The sequence below is a fragment of the Elephantulus edwardii genome, unplaced genomic scaffold (assembly GCF_000299155.1).
Source record: "Elephantulus edwardii isolate Elephantulus edwardi_28Jun2011 unplaced genomic scaffold, EleEdw1.0 scaffold00038, whole genome shotgun sequence".
NCBI classification, from domain to species: domain Eukaryota; kingdom Metazoa; phylum Chordata; class Mammalia; order Macroscelidea; family Macroscelididae; genus Elephantulus; species Elephantulus edwardii.
In genome coordinates, this window is record NW_006399788.1 from 6268810 (window position 1) to 6295653 (window position 26844).

The 26844-nt window shown below is 50.3% G+C and overlaps 2 protein-coding genes across 4 annotated transcripts in view; one reads left to right on the forward strand and one right to left on the reverse strand.

The window, feature by feature from the left end:
* BMP1 (bone morphogenetic protein 1) overlaps positions 1-9246 on the forward strand; it is a 56292-nt gene extending 47046 nt beyond the window's left edge. For all 3 annotated transcript variants that reach the window (XM_006884826.1, XM_006884825.1, XM_006884824.1), the window contains 4 exons: positions 4296-4423; positions 4820-5033; positions 6963-7213; positions 9112-9246. In XM_006884826.1, the coding sequence (XP_006884888.1) occupies positions 4296-4423; positions 4820-5033; positions 6963-7213; positions 9112-9246 (728 nt within the window). The remainder of the gene's footprint in view (positions 1-4295; positions 4424-4819; positions 5034-6962; positions 7214-9111) is intronic.
* A 10140-nt stretch (positions 9247-19386) lies between these two features.
* PHYHIP (phytanoyl-CoA 2-hydroxylase interacting protein) lies at positions 19387-25353 on the reverse strand. The gene is made up of 5 exons (XM_006884828.1): positions 25326-25353; positions 24723-24916; positions 23187-23361; positions 21621-21738; positions 19387-19921 (listed from the first exon to the last, which is right to left on the reverse strand). Exons 2-5 carry the CDS (start codon positions 24885-24887, stop codon positions 19387-19389), a joined length of 993 nt encoding a protein of 330 aa, XP_006884890.1. The 5' UTR covers positions 24888-24916; positions 25326-25353.
* Between the last annotated feature and the right edge of the window lie 1491 nt (positions 25354-26844).

A 26844-nucleotide genomic window follows, 5' to 3' on the forward strand; every position in this document is an offset into this window, starting at 1 on the left:
CGGGGTCCTGCTGGTGGCAGAGCCTTGCCCGGGTCCCTCACATGCCTCGGCCATCTGAGCGTAAGGCCTGGAAGCGGGGTACTGGCAGGTCAGAGAAGGCCCATCGCCTTGAGCCTGAGTGTGTGAAGCTGAGTGCTCTTGAAGGTCATCTGGTTTAGCCTCCCCCTGTGCACAGGCTCCTTTCCTCTCCCTTCAGCAATGGTGGAGCCTTTAAGCATCTGCTGTCTCTCTTTGAATATGCCCAGAGTTCACTGCAGCCCCAAGGCAACTTGTTCTATTTTTAGATTCTTCTGGTAGTTAGTACTTCTTAACTACATCTAAATCCTTTTCTTTGCAATGTCCCCCCTCTAGCAGAGAGGAGAGATATCGTAATGATTTAGAGCTACTCTAAAGCCAGTCTGCCTAATGACCTCTCCCGAGCAGCCAGCTGTGTGCCCCTCAGGGACTTACTCCCTCTTTGCCTCAGTTGTTTTCTGTGTACAATGTAGGGTTACGAGGACACCGTTAACTGCTCCAAGCAGTGACAAGCTTACAGCAGGTATAGTCATGTATGAGCATCAGCTGTTACCACTCCTAGTCATACTTGTGCTCGCAAGAAACACCCTTTCATTGAAAAAGGCCTCTGCCTTCCTGACACAAAAACCCCTACAAATATTAGGAAATAACTCTACATCACCATCCATGTTATCTGCAGCTTCTATGGACATCATACAGCACAGGCTGGGTCCAAGTCCTAAGTGACAGTGTGGCCCCTGCCTGCTGGGGATATACCATGCCAGGAGACAACTCAAGGGCAAGTACACAGGCTCTGACTCTTGTCTCTGCTTTTAAATATCCATGTGACTTTGGATAGTCACTCAGCCTTTCTGAGTTACAAATGGTACCCACTCTTCAGGGTACTGAACTTTATAGATGTTGCTCTGAACACTTAGCAGGGCACCTGGCAAATGACTCTTTTTCCCATTAGAAAGATGGACAATCAAAGTATAAACAAACTCTCTGCCGGAGAAGGAGGCGCAATATCCTCCTGTACCAGTCAGATCTGATTTGACGGTACACACACACAAAATAATTTAAAACAAAAAAAAAAACAAAGTATAAACAAACTGCTGACCACCGAACTGAAGCACTCACCCAGGAAGGTCATTGCTTCAGGCTTCCCGAATATGGAGTTCCTGACTCACAGCATCCTCCAGTTTTTCAGCCAGAGGGAATCTTATTCTGATATCTAAACTACCTTTTACCTCAACATTCTTTATGGAAGAAAAGAGAGGGCTTTGATAAATTAAATAGCAGCATCAACAAGATAGCCAAGAGAGGGTTTAAACTTGTAGAGAAGATGTGCTGTTCATAATTCTGATTAACTTTAGAAGTACTTAGGATTCTTTATGCAAATGCTGGACTAATTAGAAATCCATTTCTATTCTCCCCCTGAGGGTCCAGCCCTGTGCAGAGCTCTGTAGAGGACTCATGAGAACTCCCAAGGGGAAAGAAGTGAATGTTCAGGGGAAAATGAGAGCAAGGGGAAGACCAGGTACAAGAGGATGAGGTCAGGAGTGGACATGAAAGACCACAGATGGCTAATGGAAACAGCCCACAGCTCAAATGTGGAACATGGGAGCTTGATTTGCCTCCACCAGGGACCTACTGGGCTTACTAATCAGAGTTTCTCTCTGGGCCCTGTGGTTGTACTGTTCATCTGTGAGCCTCTGACATTGGCCCATGTGTGCTTCGCACATGCGCTGCCCATCCCTTTTTCCTGACTGGAACAGTACTGGCTGCCCACTTTTCCTGAGAAGGACATGTCAGATTAATTAATAATGAATAATGAGCATCTGTTTTTAAATTTTTTTTTAAATGGTTTGAGAAACCATGATTTTCAGAGGCAGAGACCAGGTTTATAGCTGATTGAGGATCCATAATGTAAAAAGAACAAGGGTGGTGTGAGGGTGGCTGAGACTGCTCTCTACTAATTTTGCAAGGGAGAACTGTCCCCGTCAAGAGCAACAACACAAAACCACGAGATCAGACATCATGTCACCAATGTTCCTGTATCTACTTCTACTAACTCCAACACCAGTCCCACTGTTCTACTGGATATGAAATTTTTTGCAATAACTACACAGACCTCACCAAGCCCTACTCATGATTATAGAGTTTATTTGGGAAGTTCATAGGTCACAAATCAGATTGGCAACAGGATACAATTTGTCAGTTCCTGAAGTGTGTTCTCAGGCCCTTCAGCCTTATAGCTTCAGGTCAGTGTTACAAAGCTGTCTTAGTCCTGCCAGTTAAGGCGTGTCACCACCCCCTCGTCCCAGAGCAGGTGTGAGTGAAGGCCTCTGGCTCTGGCTCCATGGGACAGCAGTTCCATACCAGCTCTGCCTCCTGTTGGTCTCTGGGTCCCTACTGCTGCTGGTATTCTTCTATACATCCTGGCAAACTGACTCAGGAATCTCTGGCCACAGAGGACACACTCTTTTCTCTGCAACTTCTTTCTTGCTGGTAGATGGAGTCCCAGATTTCTGCTGTAAAACCTGCTCGGTTGAAACCTAGTGGAATGGCAAAACTTGCCAATCCTCTTGTGAATAGACTTGTGTTATTGTGTGGCGTAGACTGAATCGACCTATAGCTGACCCTGCAGTGGGTTTTCAGAGGCCGTGAATTGCATGCATGGGAGGAGATTGCTCATCCTTCTTTTTCAGAGCAGCTGGTAGCTTTGAACTGCGAGCCTTTGGGATTACAGTACAGCTTCTTACCTGTAGGCCACCAGAGCTCCCTTGCTAATAGACTTGTTATTGTTGTTAGGTGCTGTGGAGTCGAATAGAACTCGTAGCAACCCTGTGAACCATGGGGGAGCACAGCCTGTTTACATGCTCTTGCCCAGCTGTGTGGCAGTCAGGGGTAATGGCCTAGGGAGCCATTCTGATGAGCAATAGACCCATTACACCACATATAAGTAGTGATAACATGTACCAACAAGTTTTCTTAAGGCTTAGCTGAGAAGAGGGGAGAGAGAATTGGTGGTATCTAAAGGAGAATTAGGGTCATGGGAAAGCTATTTTAGGATGGGCTGACAGATCTGGAAGAGAGAATGAGGGTGATGGTGGATCATGTATGGTATGAAGGCTCTTAGGCTGCAGGCAGCAAATGATTCCAACCCACAGAAGAGAAATCCATCCCTGATAGAGAGGAAGAACACTTTGTCCTTTGAAACCAATTCAAGGAGAGAAGGTGGATCAGGTAAGTTTTGTTTACACGTTGGGGGTGGGATGTAATTTATGCCTCATGGCTGATGATTCTCTTAGAGAGGCAGGAGGTGAGCTGGTCTGCTGGGAGTGAAGGGTTGGGAATTGAGTGGCTTGATGTGAGTGCTGAAGGTTTGGTCAGTTGTTGATGCGGTGAGAAACCTAACAACTAAGGGAGAATCCAGAGCACCAAGTGGTTGGGGGCCCAGCTGAGGTTGGAGACTACAGATGGGGTTTTCTAATCTTATGCAGTAGAAAGATAGGGGTACAGGGCCTTTGAGGATGTTCCTGACTAGGGTATCAGATGACTGGCCACGTAGTCCAGCTTGTATTAACAGAATGTGTGTTAAGTTAGCGAAGGAGGCTATCCTGGCAGAAAAGGGGAAAATCAAAACCACTGAGGTCTCTCTGAATTTGAGTTCCTGCTATTGGAATAGTGAGGGCCTGGGCTCACTAAAGAAGAATAAGGGTGGCCACAGAAAAAGTGGTGCGTTTGTAGTCTGGGGAATCTTAGGTGGTGATGACAAAGCCTGGGATGAGATCATGGACATGTGTGTCTCAAGAGGGAGATAAAAACTTACAGAGCTGAGAAGGTCAAAGAACTGGAGGCCAGGGTGTTGGAAGGACTGTCACGTGCTTGTTGACATCTGCTAAGATGTTGGCAGACGTGGAGGTGGAGAGAAGTGAACCAAGTGTCAAAGTCTTCCATGAGCGGGGGATGTGGCAGGAGATGAGAGGATGATAGCATCGAGGAGTGGCTGAGGTGCCAGGACTGATGGCAAAGGCCTGGGGGGACGGGCAGTACTGGGGAGGCTGGGGTGGTATCTTCCACGGCTTTCAAACATCTCTGCTGCTTCAAGGTGGGGCTTTTTAAAAAAACAAAAAACAGCCATCTAGGTTTTCCCCAAGCATGAATAACTGAGTCAGGGGTCAAGAAAACCTTTTCAGTGTGGTGAAAGAAAAAAGGAGAAGAGAAGGGTCTTTCTTCATAAGGGGCATTGGGCATTGCAGTCACTGCTGACAACCTTCCACTCGCTCGCTCTACAGCTGGCTGTGACCACAAGGTCACCTCCACCACTGGCACCATCACCAGCCCCAACTGGCCAGACAAATATCCCAGCAAGAAGGAGTGCACCTGGGCCATCTCTAGCACCCCTGGGCACCGAGTCAAACTGGTAAGGCGCCCATCCTTAGCTCACATGGGCGGCCCGGCTCCCTCCACACACCCGGCCCCCACCTCCAAAGTGTCTCCATCACCAAATGCTGAATGAGTCAGAGGTGCTCACTGCTCAGGGTGATGCAGCCTGCAGACGGGGCAGCACCACAGAGCCCACAGGGCTGCTGGCACTGTGAAAACCCCAAATCTGAACATCACAGAGGCCCCCATTCCCAGATTACACTGGAGAGTACTTCCCATTGTCTTATTCCTTTGTCTTCCTCACTGTCATTCCCTAACAGACTCACTGTTACTAAGCTGAGGTCTGAAGGCTAAGATTTGGGGCCTCCCGCTCTCCACCCCAGCCAGTCCCCAGCCACATTGCTAATCTGCACTCCTCTTTCCCGCCGTCCAGACCTTCATGGAGATGGACATAGAGTCCCAGCCTGAGTGTGCCTATGACCACCTGGAGGTGTACGATGGACGTGACGCCAAGGCCCCCGTCCTGGGCCGCTTCTGTGGGAGCAAGAAGCCCGAGCCTGTCCTGGCCACTGGCAACCGCATGTTCCTGAGATTCTTCTCTGACAACTCTGTGCAGAGAAAGGGTTTCCAGGCATCCCACTCCACAGGTGAGATGCCTTGGGCCCAGGAGCTGGGCAGCTGGACCCTTGGATCATGTGTTCTGGAGGTGTCTGCTGATCCTTGAGTCAAAGCCAAGGCCCAGACTAGAGGTGGGGGTTTACAAAGAGCTTGTGTGAGGCACACACAGACTGCCTTGTGGAGAGACAGCTTGTAGAATATAGTGATGGATGAGAGAACAAGACAATGTGCTCTGAGCGCCAGGCCAGGCAAGCAGAGAGTAAGCACCAGAAGGTGCAGATGTGGAGGTCAGGGTCAGCGGCTCAGATGGCCAAGAAACAGAGCAGTGGTGACACGGGTCACATCCCAGGAACAAGGTCAGCAGGGACTCCTTACTAGGTCAGACCCTTTATTTTCAGGCACCCTCCAGAGTTTCCAAGGGTAAGATACTTGACAATCTGGGAGCCCACCCATATTCCAACCTCAAAGATTTATTCAAGTCATTTAACAATTGTTAACACATAATAAGTGTTCTGAGTATGGATCAGAAAAAATGAACAAAGCAGATGAAGACTCCTGCCTGTAAGGAGTTTCCTCTACATTCATGTGTTCATTTAGTCAACAGCTGTTTGTGGAGCTCTCAGCGTATGCAAGAATACTCTGAGGGAGTGTCTGAGAATACGCAGGCATGGAGCCATCCACCCTATTCTCCTGCGAAGTCATAGTCCCTTTGTGAGATAGAGCCTGCACGGGTAACCACAGCAGGAGACAAAAGATGATAAGGGCAGGAAGAAAGGCAGCAGGAGACAATGTAGGTGGCCCTTCTAGGTGGGCGGAGAGGAGCCCAAACAAAGCCACAATGCCAGGACAGCTCAGGGTGGATTGAGGGGACGGCAAGTCATTTCTTTATTTCGGTTGGAAATTTGAGTGTGTGAGGGAGCTCTGGTGGCTCAGAGTTAAGGACTCAACCACAAACCAACAGTTTGAAGGTTCAGCCCCACCCAATAGCTCCAAAGGATAAAGATCTGGCTATCTGCTTCCATAAAGATTACAGCCAGGAAAAAACATGGGGCAGCCTCCTCTGTCACATGCAGTGCCCGTGAGTCAGAGTCAATATGACGGCACCCAACAATAGCACTGGGGGTGCGAGAACAGCTGTTGACATGAGGCGCCAGTGATGTGGCTACAAAGCAAAGCTGGAGCCAAGTTCCAAGAGGCCTTGAATGCCAGACTGAGGATTCTGACATAAACCTTCACAGTGTCTTCACAGGCCTTGAGCCACCTGCTGGAGGGTCCCCAGATCTGAGTGTACCACAGGCTCCTCTCCTTCCCTTTTGTTTCACTCCCTAACGCTGGCCCCCGCCCAGCCTTCTTCTGGGAGATGTGAACGCCAGGTGCAGGGAGGGAGGCTGGAGGGTGTCGGGAGGAGGGTGTCCACTGACCATCCTGGCCTGCATACTCTTGTTTGCCACTCCCAGGACAGGGATTGCAAGCTGGGGGCACCAGAACTTGATCTGGCCCCCAGACCTGCTGTGTTTGGCCAGCAATGCAGCCTTTCCCATCCCCCTTAATTTGAGCCAGTATTTAAAAATCAGAAGTTTTTACATAAATTCCAGATGTATGGTTTCTCTCTTAAAAAAAAACACCAAGACCTGGCAAGACTGGACCCACATTCTTACACGACAGCCACCAGCTGGAGCAAATTAGCGACTGCCCTCTTTAGTCACAGCATGCATTCCCAGCACCACCACTCCGAATGTGCTTCCCTCCTTGCTTCACCCAGTGCCTCCCCGGCCTCAGTAGGCATCGATCCAGGCCAGCAGTTAAAGTTCTGGGCCAGGTCTGAACCCCAGCCATCCCTAGCTGTGGGGCCTCCTTCCAAGTCGCTGTCCCTCAGAGAGGGTTACCGTGAGGGGGCCCCGTGCCTGGCACATGGGCAGTGCTCAGGAAATGCCCACCAATCTTGTTTCCCCTTGCAGAGTGTGGGGGCCAGGTGCGGGCAGAGGTGAAGACCAAGGACCTTTACTCCCACGCCCAGTTTGGGGACAACAACTACCCTGGAGGGGTGGACTGCGAATGGGTGGTTGTGGCCGAGGAGGGCTATGGCGTGGAGCTCGTGTTCCAGACCTTCGAGGTGGAGGAGGAGACGGACTGCGGCTACGACTACATGGAGCTCTTTGACGGCTACGACAGTACAGCCCCCAGACTGGGGCGCTACTGCGGCTCTGGGGTAAGGCCTTTCCCACACTCTGTGGCACCAAGGGGAGCTCTCACCCCAACTCCCAACTCCAACACTTGGAGAGGTGTGAAGCTGGCTTGAGTAATAACACAGACCACCCAGTCGAAAAAGACCGAACACCATCCTCCCACCCACAAGGACAAGGAAACCATGTCCTTTCCAGGTGATGGCCCTGCCCAGGCCCAGTCCTACTTCAGAACCAGTTTTCTCGGGTTGCCAGATGCCTTGTCTCTGAGGAAGAGGATTGAGTTCTTTCTGACCTCCCTCCCCCCACTCTTCTTGCACCCATCCATATAGGCCGCTCTCCAGGATTGGGGATCAGAGGTGGGGCCAGAGCCAGGGAGCCCAAGCTTAGCTGCCCTCACCATTTTGCCTGGCTGATCCATTAAAACACCTCCTGCCTTCTGCCAGTTTTTCATCCTGGTGAGGGGCCAGCTCGTCCCAAAGACTGATGCTGCCCAAGCTGGCTGGGAGCACTGTTTTTTGTTGCATCAAGAGGCCCCTTGTAGCATTATACTTTGAAGAGACACAGTGGGCAAAGTGTTACTTGTGGAATTTTAAGTCAGAGGGCTCACCACATAGGTGGATTTTTGTCCTTATCCCAATACGATCTTGTATTGCCTTTTCCTAACTGGTTTTGTCTCTTAGAATTCTTTCTTCCTTAAGAGAAAGTGATTTTCCCTTCGCCATTGCACACACTCAGACACTTTCCCACTGGTCCTCCTCCCCCTTACAACCTCCCTTACCTCCCTTACCACTCCACTCCAGGGCAGCCTGGGACCCTCCTAGAAAGATTAAATAGTCCAGGAGCTGTGGCAGCTGCTGGACGTAGCATTGACTGAATCCTCCTTGAAGAACAGAGCTTCAGACACTGTGTAAACGGCAGGAGCTGGCGAGAGTGCAGGGTGGAGAGTGGAGTGGGCAAGCAGAGCACACAGCCCCTTCTGCCTGCCTGGGCCTCTGCCATGGAATCTCCTGGCTACTGAGCCAGCCCCCTCCCTGCTTGGCCCTTGACATAGTGGCTTGGTCTGACACAGCTTCGTCCAGAGACCTCCACCAGACTGGAGCGACAGGGAGGGGCCGAGGGAAGGAACGCAGTCAGGGCTTCCTGCATGGTTACCATGTCCTGGAAATGTCCCCAGGATTCTCAGAAAGAATTCTTTCTGTTCATCGAGGGAGACCACAGGGCGCCGATATGTTTTGTGAGGTGACTCGTATTATCGGTTTGCCCTCAGAGGCGAAGCGGAGGCTCATAGGGAGCCCCCCACAAAGGAAGCATCACCCAAAGCAAACCATGGCCAGAACCTGGGGGGATGTAGAGCCCAGGTCTGAAGGAACCATACCCCACCCATCGGCTTTCTCTAGCCCTGTAGAGAGGAATGTGAGGTGAAGTGTGCACAAAGAAGTCCAGAGGCCATGTGGGGTGGGAGGGGATTGAGGGCCCATCAGAAGGGCAGCCCACTGAGAAAATCCACTCTTATAAGACTTACATTCCTCATCTCACTTGATTCACCTCAGTAACCCTTTTGGAAAGCAATAGCTTCTTTTAACAGGGGAAATGCAGTCAGAGAGGCCCTCAGACTACACCTGATAGTTAATAGTAGCAGAGCTGGGCTTCGTATGGAATTCTCAGAATTTAAGGTGCACTTTCTATAATCTCTGCTTTCTCCATTCCCACAGCTCCCCATTAAACTTCTTCTAGCCAGAGTCTGCCTGAAGAGACTGAAGGGATGTGGTGAATGGCTAGGATTCCCCTGCCTCCCTTCCATTCCAGAGCCTGGGACTGTGAGCGAAGTTGGATCAGTTTTCTCTAGAGGGAGGAGTGCCTTCTCGTCATCTTAGCCTGGACCCTCTTCCTCAGCCTCACGCTCAGCTCTTTTCTCCCTTAGCCTCCTGAAGAAGTGTACTCAGCTGGAGATTCTGTCCTAGTGAAATTCCACTCCGATGACACCATCACCAAAAAAGGCTTCCACCTGCGGTACACCAGCACCAAGTTTCAGGACACGCTCCACAGCAGGAAGTGACCATTAGCCTTACACCGGGGGTGGGGGACGATGCCTGCTGGACGGTTCCGGGAGGCCCACGAAGGGCACACCTGCCCTCTCCCCCAGAACCAGAACTGGGACCTGCAGAACCAGCGGCTCAACTGAAGCTGCCCTCAGGAGGCAAGGGGCTCGGACTACGTCATAAACCACTTCCCCATGAGCTCTTCTTCCCTTGCCCACACCCGAGTGAGGGGCCAGAGCCAGGAGTCAGAGCTTTCACTGAGGCACTTGAAGTGATGTTCTTCTGGAGGCCCTGCCCGGTGGGGAGAGGGACTGTCTGCAGGACCCTCCCACCTTCCCTGCCCACTTCTGCACGCTGTATTGTGCAGAGCCCATGGCATAAACCTCATTGTAATGTACATGTCCTACCCACTCCCCCTTCTGGTTTTGGGTTTATTTTAAGCCTCCACTACCCCCTGTTCCAGGGGTATGAGTGTCCATCCTTGTCCCACAGGAGCCACAGTGGGAAGAGGAGTGGGCATACAAGACAGGGCTTCTCTCAGGCCCAGTGGCTGGTCAGCTACATCAGGGCACCCCAGCCAATAAACAGAAAGTGTTACAGCCAATATCAGTGCCAGATGCTGTCTGGGACACTGAGGGGAGGGAGAAGCGTGTCTCTCTCCAGATGTGAAGGTTTGCTATGTGTCTGGAGCTGGCTTGCAGCCAGGACACCTGCTTCGCTGGCTCCTCTCCCCTCTCAATTCCAAGCCCCCTGAGGGTGTGATTTCACACAGACACATCACATACTTCCGCAAGCAGGCACGCTGTATACACTCACTGCCCAAAGTCCTCCCATGGGAGAGAGAAGGGGCGGGACGTTCTGTGAAGAGGCAGTGTGGTAAGAGGAGGTACTGTAAAATAGGGCAGGCATACTTCTTTGACCATCCATGTCTTTTGCCTCTGAATTTACTGAAAGGGAGGGTGGGTTTTGAGAGTCTATCAGCTGAATCATAGGGGCTTTATTTTCATAAGGAGGAACCCAGTTTGGGAACAGTTCATTAGCTGTCCCAGTCTCGTGGCTGCCTTGCTCCCCTGGTGCCTTTCTTCTTCCAGCAGGTCCTCCCCTCCACATGGGAGACAGAACCAGACACCCAGCAGCCACTGAGCAAACATTCCAGGTCTGGCCCCCTTGCCCAAGGTGACCCAAGCCCTGTCTTTCTGGTCTTCTCTTTTCCTTCCTCCCCAACAAGATTTTGTAGTGTCTCCTTCCTGGCATGGGGACTAAGGTACAGAGCTGGTCTCCAGGAGACCTGGAGATGAGAAACCACATTCATAGGGCTTCCTTTCAAAGAAGGCTGACTCTCACATCCTTTACGTGAATCTTACAAGACAAGAACCCTGAGGGGACCTCTGGTTCAAAAGGTTTGTCTGGCTATTCTCAGATTGTGTAGATAAACAGGCAGTCTGCTCAGAGCCCCGTGCTCCCTGAGAATCTTCAGTGAAATGGTAAGTCTTTTATTGGCCCCAGGCTCCTCGCTGATGCAGGGGCAGATGCTGTGCCAGACACTGTCTGGAGCATGTGGGGGGACCCACCCCCCTGGGGAACAATATGACATGGTGGACACTATATTGGTTCTTTAAGCAGAATGCAATTATGAAACCCAGACAGCTCTATCTACTGTCTGATATTTATGTTATTTGAGTCACAGAGTCATGTTCTTCCAGGAAGCCAACCTAATCTGACAGCCAGGCTACAGCTTTCTCTCCCAGTCTCCATTACAGGTGCAGCTCCAAAATCTTGTGAAGGAGAAGGCGGTGCCTGGAGAGGACACTGCTTGTTGCTGCCGTGAAATCGCCAGGCTGTGATGTCAAGGCAACGTTCCCTGCCTCCACCTCCTCCTCTGACACAGGTGCTTGGCAAGAGTAACAGAACAACCAGAATAAAGAGACCCCCAAACCACGGAGCTGATGGGGCAGCTCACCTAGACAGTTTGCCAACCAGCTTGGCATTGGCTTCTCCACAGCAGATTTGTAGTCAGTTGCCACCACACTCCCTATCAGCCTGCTTGTTTCTCTGAAGCGTAAAAGATCACAATCTCAGTCTGCAAACCACAACGTACCTGGTCCTGCACTCTGAACGGGCTCCTATGGACACCACAGCAAGAGGCAGGCTGAGAATCAACCCAGGCAATCATCCCAGGAACATGGCTCAAGATCCCATCACTAACACAGATTCCTTGAGTGACTTGAAGATTGAGACCTCTCAATCTTCCACCTGGATCCATCTGACGAGGTACAGCTAACTGTGTAGCATGTATCAGGGCAAGTGTGGTGCCACCAATGGAAGGGGAAGATCGTCATGGAGACCCACATCCAACCTAAGCAGTCCCAAAGGTTTTTTTTTCATACTAGGCAACAGATGTGCATCAAGTACACAACACAGTGAAGAGGAGCAAACCTTGGAGACCATTAAGTAGCTCAAGTAGTAGGGATACACCAGCAACTCCATTACTGGAAATTTACCCTACAGAAACCATAACTGCCACCCTAGCATATATGCACACCCATGTTTATTGTGGCTTTGTTCACAAAAACAAAGAGCTGGAAACAACCCAAGTGCCCATCAACAAATGAGTGGACAGAGAAGCTCTGGTATATTCACACAATGGAATACTATGCAGCATTGAAAAACAATTAATTCATGAAATATTATGCAAAATGGGTGACCCTGGAGGACATCATGCTGAGTGAAATATCTCAGTCACAAAAGGAAAAATATTGCATAGGGCCACTGTTGTAAAATGGAACTGACATCAAGGTTGAAGGAAGGCAGAGAAAAGGCGAGGAATGATGTATATTGCATTGAAACAGATGAGGGAGAGAACTGTTTAAAGGGATATATTAATGGGTATTATTGTCATGACAGGAGTCCAGAATGAAGTCTGCACAGTGGAGTGGACTTGGGGAGAGGGATTGCATAACAATAAAAGAATGTTACCTTTTAGGGAGAAGAGTGAATCGGGGGTGAGGGGCAGAGAGAAAAGTACAACAATGAATGATTTGAAACCCTAAGTCTCTGTAAACTTTCATTAAAAATTAATAAATATATAGAAAGAAGTAGGGATACAGTCCTACCTAGATGCCCAGATTTCCACTCCTAAACAGCCCAAAGCAAGGACGATGAGTCATCTTTGATAGACCAGGAGGGGAGCAATACTGTAAAAACGGGGCAGAGAGAACCAGAAGAAGACGAGATGGTGGTGGACGAAGAGGAGGATGAGAAGCTGGCATTTGTCTTCTCTGAGTGGTGGAAGCTGCTTGGAAGTTGGCTGCAGACCATGGATTAATATTTTAGAATTTCATAATTTAATATATTCACTATGACGTGAAAATCAACTTGATGGAATACAACAATATGTTCTCTGGACCCATCCCACCCTCACCATCTGGCTACATGAAGGTTCTAGGTAGACCAAATTCCCTGCAACTGTTCATCAGCTCGGTTGATGCTTTCAGAGCAAGAAACATCTAATCCACTATTCTCTTTTCTGCAAATCCCTATTCCCCCCCCGCCCCCGCCTCCCCTGCTGGGTCTTCACTGCATCATTAACATCAGGAGAGTAAGAATGGAGTTACCTCAGCCTTTATGCTCCCAACCACAGGAACCAGGTCAAGATAACCACATCCCTAAGAACTGTAGAATTTTCCCCTTTAGAGTACCTTGCAGAAGACAGCACTAGCTGAGATTTTGCAAGATGAAGCCCTTTCCTGGCCCTCGGCTCTTTGTTTTGTACAATGAGAGGCTGAGATTGGGCCTCTAGCTCCAATCATATTGCCGGCAAATTTTCCTCCCATGACTAGAGGGAGAAAACAACATATGATGACAAATAAAAGGGGATACTTAGGGGAAGGCAAGTTCCAAAGGGGAATTAAAAGTAAAGGGAGTGTCATGGACTGAACCATGTCCTCCAAAAATGTGTGTCAACTTGACTAAGCCATAATTGTTTGTGGTTTGGCAACTATATAATGATGCAATTTGCTGGTTTAACTTCTCTGAGCCTTAGTTGCTTCATTTGTAATGATATAATCATCCCCATGATGTGATACTCTGTGATCACAGGCAGTCAGCTATACGGAGATTAGGGTGGGATGCAATGCTCTCACTCAGGGGGCTTTCCCTTCCCTTGGAGTGTGTCCTGTATTACTTGTTATCTTAAGAAGTGAAAACAGAAAGAAAAAGAAGATCCAGGAGTGGAATTTGTCCTTTGAACCCAAGGTCTATGCTGAGAACTTCCTAGATGCCTGCGGGGGGCGGGGGGGGGGGTTGGAAAGTAAAGTCAAGACCCATGGAGATCTCCAAGGAGTGCCAGGCTCACAGATATTGAAAGGACTTTCCCCACAGCAGGCAGAGAGACAGGCTTCCCTAGAGCCAACACCTGGATTCAGACATCAGACCTTCTAATCTACAAGAGAATACATTTCTGTTTGTTAAAGCTATCTGCTCATGGTATTTCTGTTACAGATCACTAGATAACCAAGATGAGGTGGTGTTGAGAAGGTGGGGATGGAAGCTGACTGAGGGACAGGAGAGTTCTGAGGGGCGAGGGAGCCTTTCTTTGCCCTCCAGCTCCGTGAACAGGATACGCATGGTGAGCTTGCCCACCTTCCAGTTATGGGAGCCACTGTCTGTCCTCTTTCCCCCACCTCACTGTGGACCAGAGCTAGTTCAGCGGACTGCTTGAAAAAGAGAAAGAGCCATGGGCTGACTGTCATGGAGCTGGAGCTGGAAGACTGAGGAGTCATGAGCATTGGGTATCTGCCTGCTGAGGATGTCACGCAGCCTCCAGAGCAGACAGAGGTGGGGGTGACGGGAGGGGGAGCTAGGTGCTTTAAGTGACAGACTCAGAAGTATGGGGGGCTACCTGGGCTCATGTTGGCTCTCTAAGTAAATGCAGTGCCCTGTGCTATCCCTCACTTTTTTATCCCCCTATTTCCTCCTATTACCCCAACTCCACATTCTTTTCCATAGTAGAAAGATCACACTGGAGAAAGCACACAAAGCTGGTTTTGAGCACTTGCTCCACCATTTAGCATCAGTGTGACCATGGAAGTCATTTAACCTCTCTTGAGCCTCACTCGGTTTCTTCACTTGTAAACATGACCTGATAATCACATCTGCCTACATTGCTGTCCATTGCTTCCTACATCATCTCCTTGGAGGCGAAGATGACAAAGCTTCGCCTCACATACTTCGGGCATGTTGCTAGGAGATGCTATTCCTTGGAGAGGGACATCATGTTTGGAAAGGTGGAAGGATAGTGCAAGAGAGGAAGACCCTCAACCAGATGAACTTACACAGTGACTGTAACTGTGGACTTAAGTGTGTCAGAGGTGGTGAGGGGGCAACAAAATAGGACGGAATTCAGACCTGTTGTTGGGAGGGTCACTATGAGTTGTACTGGACTCGGTGACACTGAACAACACAATAACATTGCTGTCCTCTCAGGAAGATGTGGACAATATCCACTGACCCAAGCCGTGGTTTTTTGGTGTGGGTTTTTTGGGTTTTTTTAAGCCAGTCAAATTTAGCAGTGGGGGGTTGTACCAACTTTAGTTGCACTAATATTAATAGTTTCTGATAACCCACTACCATCAGAGCAGCCAAGCCATGGTATTTTCAATGGCCTCATATACATGCAAAAATTGGACAAAGAATAAGGATGACTGAGGAAGAATTCACACATTTAATTATGGTGCTGAATATAGCACGGACTGCCAGAAGAACGAATAAAATCTGTCTTGGAAGAAGTTCAACCAGAAGAGAAGACGGCAAGACATCATCTAGTGTACTTTGGACATGTTATCAGAAGGGGCCAGTCCCTGGAGAAAGATACCATGATTGGAAAACTGAAAGCTCAGGGACAAAAGGGAAAGGTCCTCAACTCTATAGACTAACACAGAGGCTATAACAACGTTTTCACATACAGCAGAAATTGTGAGGATGATGACACAAGGCAGGGAGAGATGTTCTTTTGAACATAGGTGGCTGAGTCGGAACTTACCCAATGGGAACCAACAACAACAAAAATAACAGGATTGTGAGAGGACAAATGAGATAATTGCTGGAGATTGCCTGTAATGTGCTTGGCAAAAAGGAGATTCTTCAAAAATTTGCCTTCTTTTCCTTTACTGGACAATTCAGTCCTTCCTGTATGACTCTAATCCTATCCTAAAAGGAAATGTCTGGTCCACTAACTAGATGTTAGGAGCTCAGTGCACAACTGCTCCTGCCACAGCAGGGCAATGCTTAACCCACAGCAAAGGGGAACAGGGGACATTTCTGGCTAGCTGGCAGTCTTTCTGGATATCTCCCAAGTCACACCCTGTACTTGACTGTCCCTACACTCAGGATTGGTTCTAGAATCCATGAAAAAGATTTGCTGCTCCAGTTTGCAAAAATAGCAGTGCCTGATTTGGAGAGTTGGTAAGAGAGTGGCCAGATGTTTCCTTCAGAGAACTGTGAAGCCCCCAACCCAGCCTCTTCCCTATCAGAGCTGTTGCTTCTCGTTCCTGCCCCTTCCCATCTGACATTCTCCCCTCCTCCACCCTGGGAACATCTGGTTTCAATCTCCTCCAGATGCTGTGGCCAATCTTTTTTATGGCCAATCACCTCAGCTCAGCTTCCTGAAGGCCTCTTTGCATTTCAGGGGATGGTCCCTGTTCCCTTTTTGTGGGGGCCTCAGCCACCTACCTCTTTTCCTAACATGGAGAAGTGACACATACTGAAGAAGCCAGATGAAATCGTGAAGATCCTCAGAGCTAGTATTTCCCACCCTCCTGCTTGGGGGAAGGGAAGGTTTGCCTTTACCCGGGATAAAAAGGAAAGATGCTGCTCTGTGAGGAAAGGTGTGGGCAGGAGAGTGTGGGTGACTATCTGAACAAAGGCGAATGCATGAGCTGGGTATGCTAGGGGGTGTGTGCAACTGTGTGCATGGCAGAACACCCCACCTTGAGCCAGAGGGGCCCCTTTATGACCGCAACTTCTTTCCATCCCCCACTGCCTGCACAGTAACAACGGCTGTGGAGACGGACCTAACCTTGAGACCCTTGAGTCAGGCAATAACAACTACAGTCCAGCATTGTCCTTCACCTTGTGGTGACCTCCTAGACTGGCCTCTAAATCTACCCTGAAAGAAAGAGACAATGTGTGTGTGTGTGTGTGAGTGTGAGTGTGTGTGTGTGTGTGTGTGTGTGTGTGTTGATTAGATCCCTCTGCTTTCACAGATTAGAGGCAAGCAGGCCATAAGAGGCTGTAGAGCAGAGTCTAGAGGGTGCTTTGACCCAGCCCCATCTGACCAGCCCGGGGCAGGCTCTGTGCTAGAGAGTGGCCGTTTGGAGAGAGGAGAAGCAGGTTCTCAAGAGGAAAGCTGAATGGAATCCCACAGTTTCATTTTCTGCCTTTATCCCTCACCACAAAGTTAACAACACGAGGCCACTAGGAGCCTCCTAAGAAACTCACTGTACAAGATCTAAAAAGGAAGACTAAAGTTTCTTCTTCTGGACAGATCCTGGAGGTGACTTCTTATCTTTGGAATTCTGGGTTCTAAGTGCACTGCCCAATATGCCTTTAAAAAAACCCTCCATGACATTTGTGACTCCATAGCCCCACCTGGTGTTACTCTGGAGCTAGGCATGGCCTCGGGGAGCCCACAGAGCTGTGAACACCTCTTGGAGCTTGGAATGGAATGGTGGAGTTATCAAACCACTATGTCTGAGCCAAGTGCTCCCATGTCTTCTGTCCCATGTGGGGCCCCGGCATACACTAGAGAAGATAGACAATGAAAAGCAGTGATTCCTGGGCACTGTTGACTACTGGCAGTAAAACATGGGGCACATAATTTACCTTCATTGTAGCTCAGTTTTCCTCCCAGGGCCATTGTGAAAATTAAATAAGACTAGATGGCTTACAGTAGGTCCTCATGAAATGATAGTTTGCCCTTCAGCTTTTCCTTTCTAGCCTAAAGAGGGTGTGTGCCAAGTTCTAGTGACACATGGTGACTTGGCCCTGAGTCAGGCACCCAGTGCAGTGAGGTGCCTTTGATTTTTCTGGAGCTTCTCCACTCAGGCAGAGGATCATTTTAATAAGCTCATGATAATAGATGTAGAGGTGACTCAGCGGCAAATGAGGAGGACTGCTAGGGGGAGGGGACATTTATGAGGGGAGGGAAGTCAGGGGCATGTGGGTCTGAAACAATGGCAAGCTGCTATAGGAGACGAGTTCCAAATAGTGGGTTTGAGGAAATTGGTTGGGCCTCCTCTATCACAGTCACCCAGGAAACCCCTATTTTCCCACCCAGAAAGGAACCAAATGACATTCCTGTTTCAAGTGAGAGAAATTTGCTCAGCATTCTAGCCTTCCTCCAACAGTGGGATTTAGTGTCCTGATCCCACTCAGGAGAGTCTTCACTTCAGAGAAATTCCACATACATGTCCTTGGGGGCATCCCAATTTGATCGTCTCTTAGATTTACACTCACCCACCTCACCCTTCCCAGGGTCCAGTGAGAGGCAGGGCCCTCAGGCCATGGTGGTTTATTGATGCACATTGAAAGCACAGCACAGGCGGATGTGCCGCCAACACGGGGCAGACACAGGGCTGGGGAGGGCAGCAGGCCACACCCACAGCAATGCTGTAAGCAGAGGGGAAAAGGGCCTGAGGCCCAGTCCTCTCCCTCTCCATGCATTTCCCAGAGCCCACAAGCCTTCTGGTCCGCTCTAAGGAGGCAGCCACCATGCCTCACTGGCTACAGGAGAGGTTACCGGCTGTTCTCACCCTTTCCCTGAGGTGATGCTCTTGCTGGCCTGCCGAACCCATCTGTTCTTCATCACAGAAGTCCAGCCGCTTGTTTACTGTCCCAGTCACCTCTGAGCCAGTCATTATGGAAGCTGCTCTCTCCTCAGCTTGACATCATCTCTATCATCTCTCAAACAGCTAGCTCCATCGTATCACGTCCCTGGGCCACTCTGCCTGGTTTTCTAGCCTCCAGGAGCCCACCCTCACCACCCTTCTAACCCCATACAAAAGTAGGAAATAGGGAGAATACTGAGATGCCAAGGAAAGACTTCACCAAGAATTCCCAGAGGGCCTCTCAGCTCACCAAGGGTGCTGGTGGGCGCGGGGCGGGGGGTGGAGTGGCAGAGAATCCGCATCCGGTTCACACACAGGCACAATACAGTCACGGCACCGCGCAGAGCGGGAGCGAGCAAAGCAGCACAGCCAGGAGGGTGCCAGGGCTCTGCAGGAAGCGCTCGGCTCTCTAGTTTGCGCCAGGCAAGCCCACTCCCTGCACTGCTGGGTCTCAGGGGTCTCCTTCCCCCTCCTCGACCCCAATGGCTGTCATTCCAGATCCCAGTGATCTGAGCAAGGGAGAAGAAATGCTGGGTATATCGTCTCCCGACAGGAGAAAGGAAAAATCCCAACAGTCGAGAGGCTCCACAGCCAAGAAGGAAAAGGTGGCCCCTTTCTAGAAAGCTGGAGGAGCGTCCGGATTGGGCAGGTGGGGAAGAGGAGGGGCCGCTCTCCCCAAGCAGAGAGAAGGTTGTAAGAGGATAGGAACAGCCAGGGGTAACAGCCGCACACAGAGAATATTTATAGTAGGAAGGGGCCTGGGAGGCACCCAGTTCGGGTGTGGGGGGGGGGGGGGCATCCTGTGGTTGGCCCTGAGTGGGGTGGGTGGGACTAAGGAAGAGCGCGCCCCACATCTCTTCGGTTTGGGGGGCGCATAAGCTGCACGTGGCTTTGACCTATAGAGGCCTCCCTGGAGAGTCCAGACTAGAAGGCCGGCAGGTAAAGTCTCTGAGATGGAGGGCTGGGATGATGTAAGGAAGGAAAAGCGGGACAGGGAAACCAAAGGAAAGGAGACGTTTCCAGAAATCCAAACCCATGCGCTGCGCTACTGGAGGCTAAGAAGCCTTACCAAGTCAATCAGGCACGGAGTGGGCCACGCTCACCAAGAGAACCACCCGCTACAGCCTCCAACGCCCAGGGGTGCGGGGAGGGAGCAGACTGGTGGAGTGCAGGGAGCAAGGGGCGAGGGGAGAGAGGACCAACTCCCGGAACCTAGCCAGCCCTCCTCCACCCTTCCCGCCCGCTCCTAGCCCCTCAGCTCCCCTGGAGGACCTAGCGGCCCACACTGATGTTGCAGGTCTTGCAGCTGGGGTCTTTCTTGGCGTCAGCAGTGGACAGGCTCATGAGCTGGTGCCCGCTGATCTCGCCCAGGGTGCCCAGGGACAGGTCGACGGGCTCGGTGTAGATGATCTCCAGGATGAGGTCCTGGGCGTGGCGGAAGACCAGCTCCCCGTCCTCCACGCTGCAGGTCAGGAACTTGTTGCAGGCAATGTCCAGGAGGGGTAGGCGGTCGCGGCAGAAGCGGTCCCCCAGGGAACCCTTGGGCGCCAGCACCAGGATGGCATAGTGGTAGGCCGTGTACATGCAGTAGAAGTCCGCGAAGTACAGGTTGGTGCTGGGGTTGAAAAGGCGCTGGGCGGGGATCTGGAAGCGCCAGCGGCCGTAGGGGGAGTCCTGGGGAGGCTGACCCGTGTTGAACTCCGTGTTGCAGCTGAAGAAGACGCCATGGAGCATGCCGCTAGTGGGAGAGCCGTGGCTGCCGCTGTTGTCCTTCAGGTAGGGCTGCAGCATGTTCCCGCAGTGGGTCCTGCCAGGTGAGAGAAATGTCACAGGAGAGAGAAAATGCCCCTGGTCACCCGGGCTCAGCCGCAGATGTGCTGGAGAAGGGAGGGGCGTCCTGTTCAGGCCGCCTCCACTAGTCACGAATATAGCATTCTATAACGCCTGCACACGGAGGGCCCTGGGAGATCAGCTCATCGCTCATCCAGCCCACTCCTTCACAGAGGAGAGAGCTGAACCTGTCACTCCCCAGCTTAAAATCCTTTGGTGGGGTGTCATCACTGTCTGCATGAAAAAACAAGGTCCTCTGCCTGGATTGCCAATCCCACTTTCCTCCACCTGGTCTGGCAATTCCTAATCACCTTTTACAACCCAGTGCAAGTGTCTCTAAAACCTTCCTGGAGCAGCTCACAGTTATATTCAACCACTACTGTGTCCTGGATACTGTGACTGTTACATGTATTTATCACTTTAAAGCTTTTCTTTTTTTAATACTGTAGTTGAATGTGGTGACAAAAGACTTGAAGATATTCTCTTCAGACATGGGTTGTTACTGTGTCTGTCAAATCAGAATCAACTCACAGCTCTCAGCAGGTTTTCAAAGGCTATATAAATCACAAGGGAGGAGAGTGTCTATTTTTTCCCCAAGGAGCAGCTGATGGATTTACACTGCCAGCCTTTGGGTTGGCAATGCAACTCCTTACCATTAAGCCACCAGAGCTTCCTCAGACACGAGTAAGAGTGGACAGTCCCTGATCTGGCCTCATCCTTGCCTGGTCCTGGCTGCTGGTTTGACAAGCCAATTAGCTTCCCTTCTGAGTCTTAGCCATGTCATTTGATTTGGTAGAGATCATCAATTTTCAGACATTTTTGGAATATACAACCCTTTCTTGTTTTCCTCCCAAAGGAAATTATACATGGGTAGGCAATATGCAAATCTATTGAAGCTGCTCTAATTAGATTATGTGGGTGGGGTCTACAGGGCCCTAGTCTCTGATTTCCTCCCCAACCTCTTCTCTAGCACCCTTAAATCCTCCCTCAGAGACCTCCCTGGAGCCCCTAGGCTCTTAAGCACACAGTTTGACAAACTCTGAGCTATGTATTTCCTTTCCTCTTGTTATTGAGTACCATCAATAACTGACCAATAGTTGACCCTCCAGTGGGTTTTCAGAGAGAGAAAATAGCACAGGAGATAGCCCATCCTTCTCCCAAGGAGCAGCTGGTAGATTGGAACCATGTGCCTTCAGGACTGCAGCACAGATTCTTACCAATATGCCACCAGAGCTCCCTAACATTTAATCGCCCTTAGTCCCTAGGCCCTCTTATATTCACACGTCTTTCTTGTGCTTCCCTCACCTACTTGTCCTTTCTATTCTGAATTTGAGAGACAATTGACCTGACTAATGTCTACGGTGATAGACCCAGTGAAAAGAATTATCCCAAACAGGATCAAAATCTAGACCTTGTTACTGCCCCTTAGCACAGTGCTCTGTTCTGTCAGGTTGTCTCCACCCCCTTGTTCTCTGCCTTCCCTGGAGTCCAGTCCCAAAATAGCCATCACTCCAGAGCCCATCTGGTGACATGAGAGCATGGGGACTCCAGAGACGGCCCAGTAGCCAACAGAATGGGGGCAATTTTCGCGTGAGCTGGCAGGAGCAGAAGGCTTCAGGGAGGAAAGAGAGGCAGAGGAAGCCCTGCTGGGGAGCCTGCGCCAGGCCAGGCCGTACCTGGCGTGCTGGAAGTACTCCTTGTGATGGTTGCGGTAGAAGACGGAGAAGCGAAGCATGCGGCCTGCAATCTGCTCAGCCTTCTCCTGCAGCTGAGCCAGGTGTTCCTTGGCATAGTCTGCAAGAGGCGAGGGTGGGTCAACCACCAGTCAGCCAGAGAATTACAGTCTTCCCATCACACCCACCCCACACTGTGCATGCCATCATCTCCTGTACTCCAGAGTGGTGAGGGAGACCAAACAGCCACAGCACCTTGGGCTCAGATGGAAAGAGGCCAGCTGGCCTCTCCTGGGAACACGGAGAGCTGGATGCTGGATGCTATCTGTCTTTGTTGCCCCTGCGCCTTCATTGCCAGAGCTCAGGGCCCTTTAGGTCAAGCAAGGGCAAGGGGCTGCCCAGTCAAACTATCATGTCTTAGACCTCACATGCTATAAAATCAGACTGTCCTTATGTAAAAAGAGGCTTGCCAGGCAAAAAAAAAAGGACTTGAGAAGGCAGCCCTTCAAAGTTCAGCCGTTAGGAGGCTGCCCACACCACCTATAAGAAAGCCAGCTGTAATGACAGGTGGGGGCTTGTGAACAGCCTGGGAAGAACCAAGAGTCTGGACCTTCTAGAAGTAAAGGTTTGGACAGACCATATTCTGAGACCATTGGATGTCTGCTTGAGCTTCCCAAGAGAAGTGGGAAAACCTGGAAATAGGCTAGTAAAATCAAAACCCTTGAGTCAAGGCTAGACGTTGTGGTCCTGGAGTTTGGGCATCACTGCTTCTAGCCGACACAGCACCTTTTTGCAAATTAGGCAATGGTGCCCTTTCCTTCTTGCTTATGTAGCCCTGGCGAAACCTGCAAGAGGGGTGTAGACTGGACTGCAGCCATCCCCAGTTCCCCTAGTTTGAATTAAACTCCTAGTACAAATGTGGCATTCTTGGGGTTTTCCCTGCAAAGAGCAGGAGTACCTCCAGGGAGTAGAGTTTTGCAGCAGAGCTGAGAAAAAGCACCACTCATAAGACAATAGTAGCTCAAGGAGACTTGGGACATGGTCTTGGCAGAGGATGGAGCCAGCAGTTACTGAGGCCTGGGGCTGAGAATGTTCTCTGCCCCTTCCTTATGACAGAGGGAGATCTGGAGCAGTTCTCACCATGAACACAAAAGAATGGAATATTGTGGGAGAGATCCTGGGTCATGAGTGACACAAGTCCGGTGTTGATTCATGCTGGAATTTGCAAATTAACATCTGCTCAGAGTTTGCAAGGTCACTGAGTCGGGGCTGACAATGCAGGACAAACAATATAGTTAGCCCAGGCCAAACCCGTTAATTGTTTCTTTATGAAGGCATTATTACCAACAGAATAAGTGGTTTTCACACCTGCCCTCTGAATTAGACTGCGGGCTTTCTGAGGCCAGGAAAGTCTTCTCCAGGACTATTTTCCCTATGGCCCAAGCATAGTGCCTGATGTACAGCAGATGTCCATAAATGTCTGTTGGATTACAGTGAAGCCCCCATGTGGCCATCAGTAAGCTAGATAGGCCTGAGCAGCAGGATAGTGATGTGAGAGCTGGGTCTTACCGCCAGTGCAGAATTCAACAGTCTCACTCCAGCCAGACACCAGGTACTCGCCGTCACTCTGCTTCACAGCTGTCTGCACAGCCACGCTGTATTCCGTGCGGGGGCTCAGGAACCAGTGCCCTCTAACTGTCATGGGCAGTGGCACAGCCTTGGCAACGAGCTTGGTGGGGACATCCTAAGAAATGGGAGATGGACAGCTGAGAATCAAACCAGGGACCGATGCCCAGGCATCCCACTCCTCAAATGACTCCCATCTCTCCTGAGAGGGCCAGAATCCCAAAGATACAATGGCTCCATGTCCTGGCCACCATTTTCTTGTAGAAGCCAGCAGTGGCCACTGGGACACTCTCAGAAAGATACAGTTATGCCCTAGACTGTGCCCTTTCCTCAAAGCCCTTATACCTATTCTTTCAAGAACTGAGGCAAAAGGCCACTAAGGAGGGGTCCCCCAAAGTTGAGTGCATCAAGACCTTCCTTTTTGAGGGAGACTCGGAGCTCTGCACACTGCAGCACCGTCTCCACGGCAACAGCAAATGCTGAGAAGCCAGGGAGGAAGGGAAAATATGCCTTATTCTTTTGGGGGGGGTGGTGTTGAACATTCACGTCACCGTGGCAACTGGCCTGCCAAAAGACACCCAGATTGGGAGAACCAGTTTCAGAGAGAGAGGGCGAGTAACCCACACTGATGCTGTCGTCGTGGGAACCAGCTTCTTCCCACCTCACTCTTCCCCTTCCTCTCGGCAAGCTTGAGAAGATGGGAGGCTTCCTCCCACCCGCCCCAACAAAGGCTTTAACCCAGGGAAGATTCAGCTCCTAAGTTAAAGACTAAGGTTTCTAAATAATTGGCCAGAAGGTGAGGGACAGAGATTCACAGGGGACTTGAGATCAGTGAGTACCAAGTACAAGGGTACCACCTCCTCCTCATGCCTCATGCCACCCTCCCGGTTAACAACACAGCTGCTCTCGAGCCCAGAGCTTCGTCACAACTTGAGACGCCATTCCTGTGTGTGTGTGACGCAGAGCCTTTGGTCCCACCCCAGCATAGTTCTGGGACTATATCTGAAATCCCAGTAATAATGTGATAATAGCTCTCACCATGTGCTAGGCACGGTGCCAAATACCACACACGGTATCTCATTGAATCTTCTCAACTCCATGGGGGCTGGTATTTTTTTTTTCCTTTTCACCAGTGAAGAAATATGAATTCAGAGAGGTTAAATAACTTTCTCAAGGTTTCACAATAAGAGTCTTCATTTTAATCAGGCCTATTTCGCTCTGAGGACCTAGTGGTGAGGAGTTTAACTGTCAACTCAAAGGCACACAGTTCAAATCCATCAGCTGCAGGAGAAAGATGAATATTCTACTCCCGTGAGTTTTACAGCCTCTGAAAACCCATTGGGGAGCCAGCTATGGGTCGGTCTGACTCTCCAGCACAAAACATTTAGCTCTAAAATATTCCTTCCAGGCATTCCAGGATCCTGTCTCCTTCAAAACAGATGTTGAGATGAGACACCTCTGGGCACCCTCCCTACTCACCCGGTGTTTGAACTTGTTAGAGTTCTTATTCTCCTTCTTGTTGAGGTCAATGAAGTAATGGGTCACCCTCTCTAGGTCACTGTTCTCCATGGCCCAGGAGATGCGGAAGGAGTCACAGGTGATGTTGTTGATCTCAATACTGTGGGGGGTGGACAGCAGCTCCATGCTCCCCTCTGGTCTGGTACCTGCGGGGACTGAGAGAGAAGGGAGGGATTAGCACCTCCATCCCATCATGGAGTTTTGTGGAGTGTCTGCTCCGAACATCTCTTGTAAGGATTTTAAGAACCCTTTCCTGCTTCAAAAGTCTGATGGAAAAGATCACATGGATTGTGTGATTGGAGAGGAAGGACCAGAGATGAAATGGAGTGTCCCTCCCCCAGGGGCACTTGGCTCTCCTCAGAGGGGTCTAAGAGCAGACGGCACCTGACAGGTGGCAGAGGCAGTGGGAATGCTGCAAACGCTGGGCGGGACAGATTCACAGCAGATGGAGCCGAGGAGGGAGGGGGGCCCTTAGCCAACAGGCGTAAAAAGAGAAAGGGATGGGATGGAACAGGGGTGGGGGTAGAGAGAATGGGGAAGGCCAGCAGAAGAGACAGGAAATACCTGCTGAGGAGTTGAGGTATGTAGCTCATGGCAGCCAGAAGGCCAGGGAGGTCAGGGCTCTTAAAAATCTCTCTTCTCTAGGGGTTCAAACTCCCCAGGAAAGAAGCTTCAAGATCAGCACAGGGCTGTGTAGGTTCTTGTGGATGCACTCGTGGGAGGTAGAGGACAGCGTGGGCCACAGCCCACTTCCAGCTATTATTTGACCAGTAAGTTTTATGACTATCGCTTGTTTTCTTTCCTTTTCATGGAATTTCACATCGGTAGGCATTCTCCCCATTTTCCAGATAAGATAACCGAGGTTGGGAGATACTAATATGCTCAAGGTAACCCAGCTAGCAAATTATTGACCTGAGGTCCAATATTGGAGCCCAAGCTCTTTATCATTAAGCTAAGGTTGTGTGTCTGTGTGAGGTTGGGGGGCTGGGGGGAACACGTGCACACATCCGTGTAAACATAGGCACACATGGTGGTATGTGCCTTTATTTTTCATCCTTCCTTTCCTAGCAATTATGTTCCCTCTCACTCCTTCAGTTCTCACATTGCCTCCGGCTGCTGTTCAGGTATTAGACCATACCACCACCATCACTTGTGCTCTAACTAAAAGTGCTGACTCTGGCCTTGACTTTGGCTCAGCTCACCTGAGCTCCAGGGCATGGGACAGGAGCATCTCTGGGATAAGAACACAAATGTGGGCTAGACTTTTCCCCCAGGGCATTTGCTTAGGTCACATGCTTTCACTGGTTCCTTCCTCAAGTCCAGCTCTGGCACACCTCTGTTTTCTCATCTCCCCTCCTTGGTCAAAGACTAGAGGTGAGGGTACGTTGCGAAAGCAGGTACTTTTATTTATAGCTTCCAGAAGTTCCAGCCCACACTTTCTGTCAGTTAAGGAACCTGGCACCTCTAAATTAATCTGTGGGCTGCCTGGGATGCAGGCACAAGGTGAGGAATGTGGGTGATGGCTCTTACCTGCCCCAGGGTATCACCTGAGTCTTTGTTCATCTTAGCTTTCCACCGTAAAACTTGTGCTTGCATTTTAGGAAGTTCAGCCAAATGCCAGTGGCTTTGTGTACAAAAAAGCCTAGGGTGAATAAGCCTGGGACTGCTACCCAGGCCCAACCTCATATAGCACAGAAATATATCAGGTGTCTGGAAACATCCCCACATCAATAAACCACCTTGTAATCAACGGGGACAGAAGAGCATTGGAGAGTTAACCATCTTCCAGACTCCCAGTGAGAAGCATATGCACGCGTGAGCAGACACACTCCCACCCAGAGCAGCCCCCACACACTCATGTAGGATGGAATGCAGGCTTTGCCTGCCCCTGAGTGCGCACCTATTTTGGACTCAGTACCTACTCTCTGCACAGCTCGCCTAGAGACAAGAGCACCTGCATTTGATGGTTGGGATCTCCAAGACCTGGGTGGCTGCCTGACCTTTCTCTTGTACTTCTAGGAGAGACTGACGTTCTAGAAGGGAGAGTGAGAGCGAGTGATGCAAGGAGAAGAGTAAAGCCAGG

Bases quoted from the DNA above. Each gene is read 5' to 3' on its own strand.
- PHYHIP (XM_006884828.1), bottom strand. From the start codon at position 24,887: ATGGAGCTGCTGTCCACCCCCCACAGTATTGAGATCAACAACATCACC. The intron at 23,362-24,722 runs GTGAGTAGGGAG...CCCATTTCTTAG, and splicing joins CTAACAAGTTCAAACACCGG to GATGTCCCCACCAAGCTCGT. The intron at 21,739-23,186 runs GTAAGACCCAGC...CGCCTCTTGCAG, and splicing joins TGTTGAATTCTGCACTGGCG to ACTATGCCAAGGAACACCTG.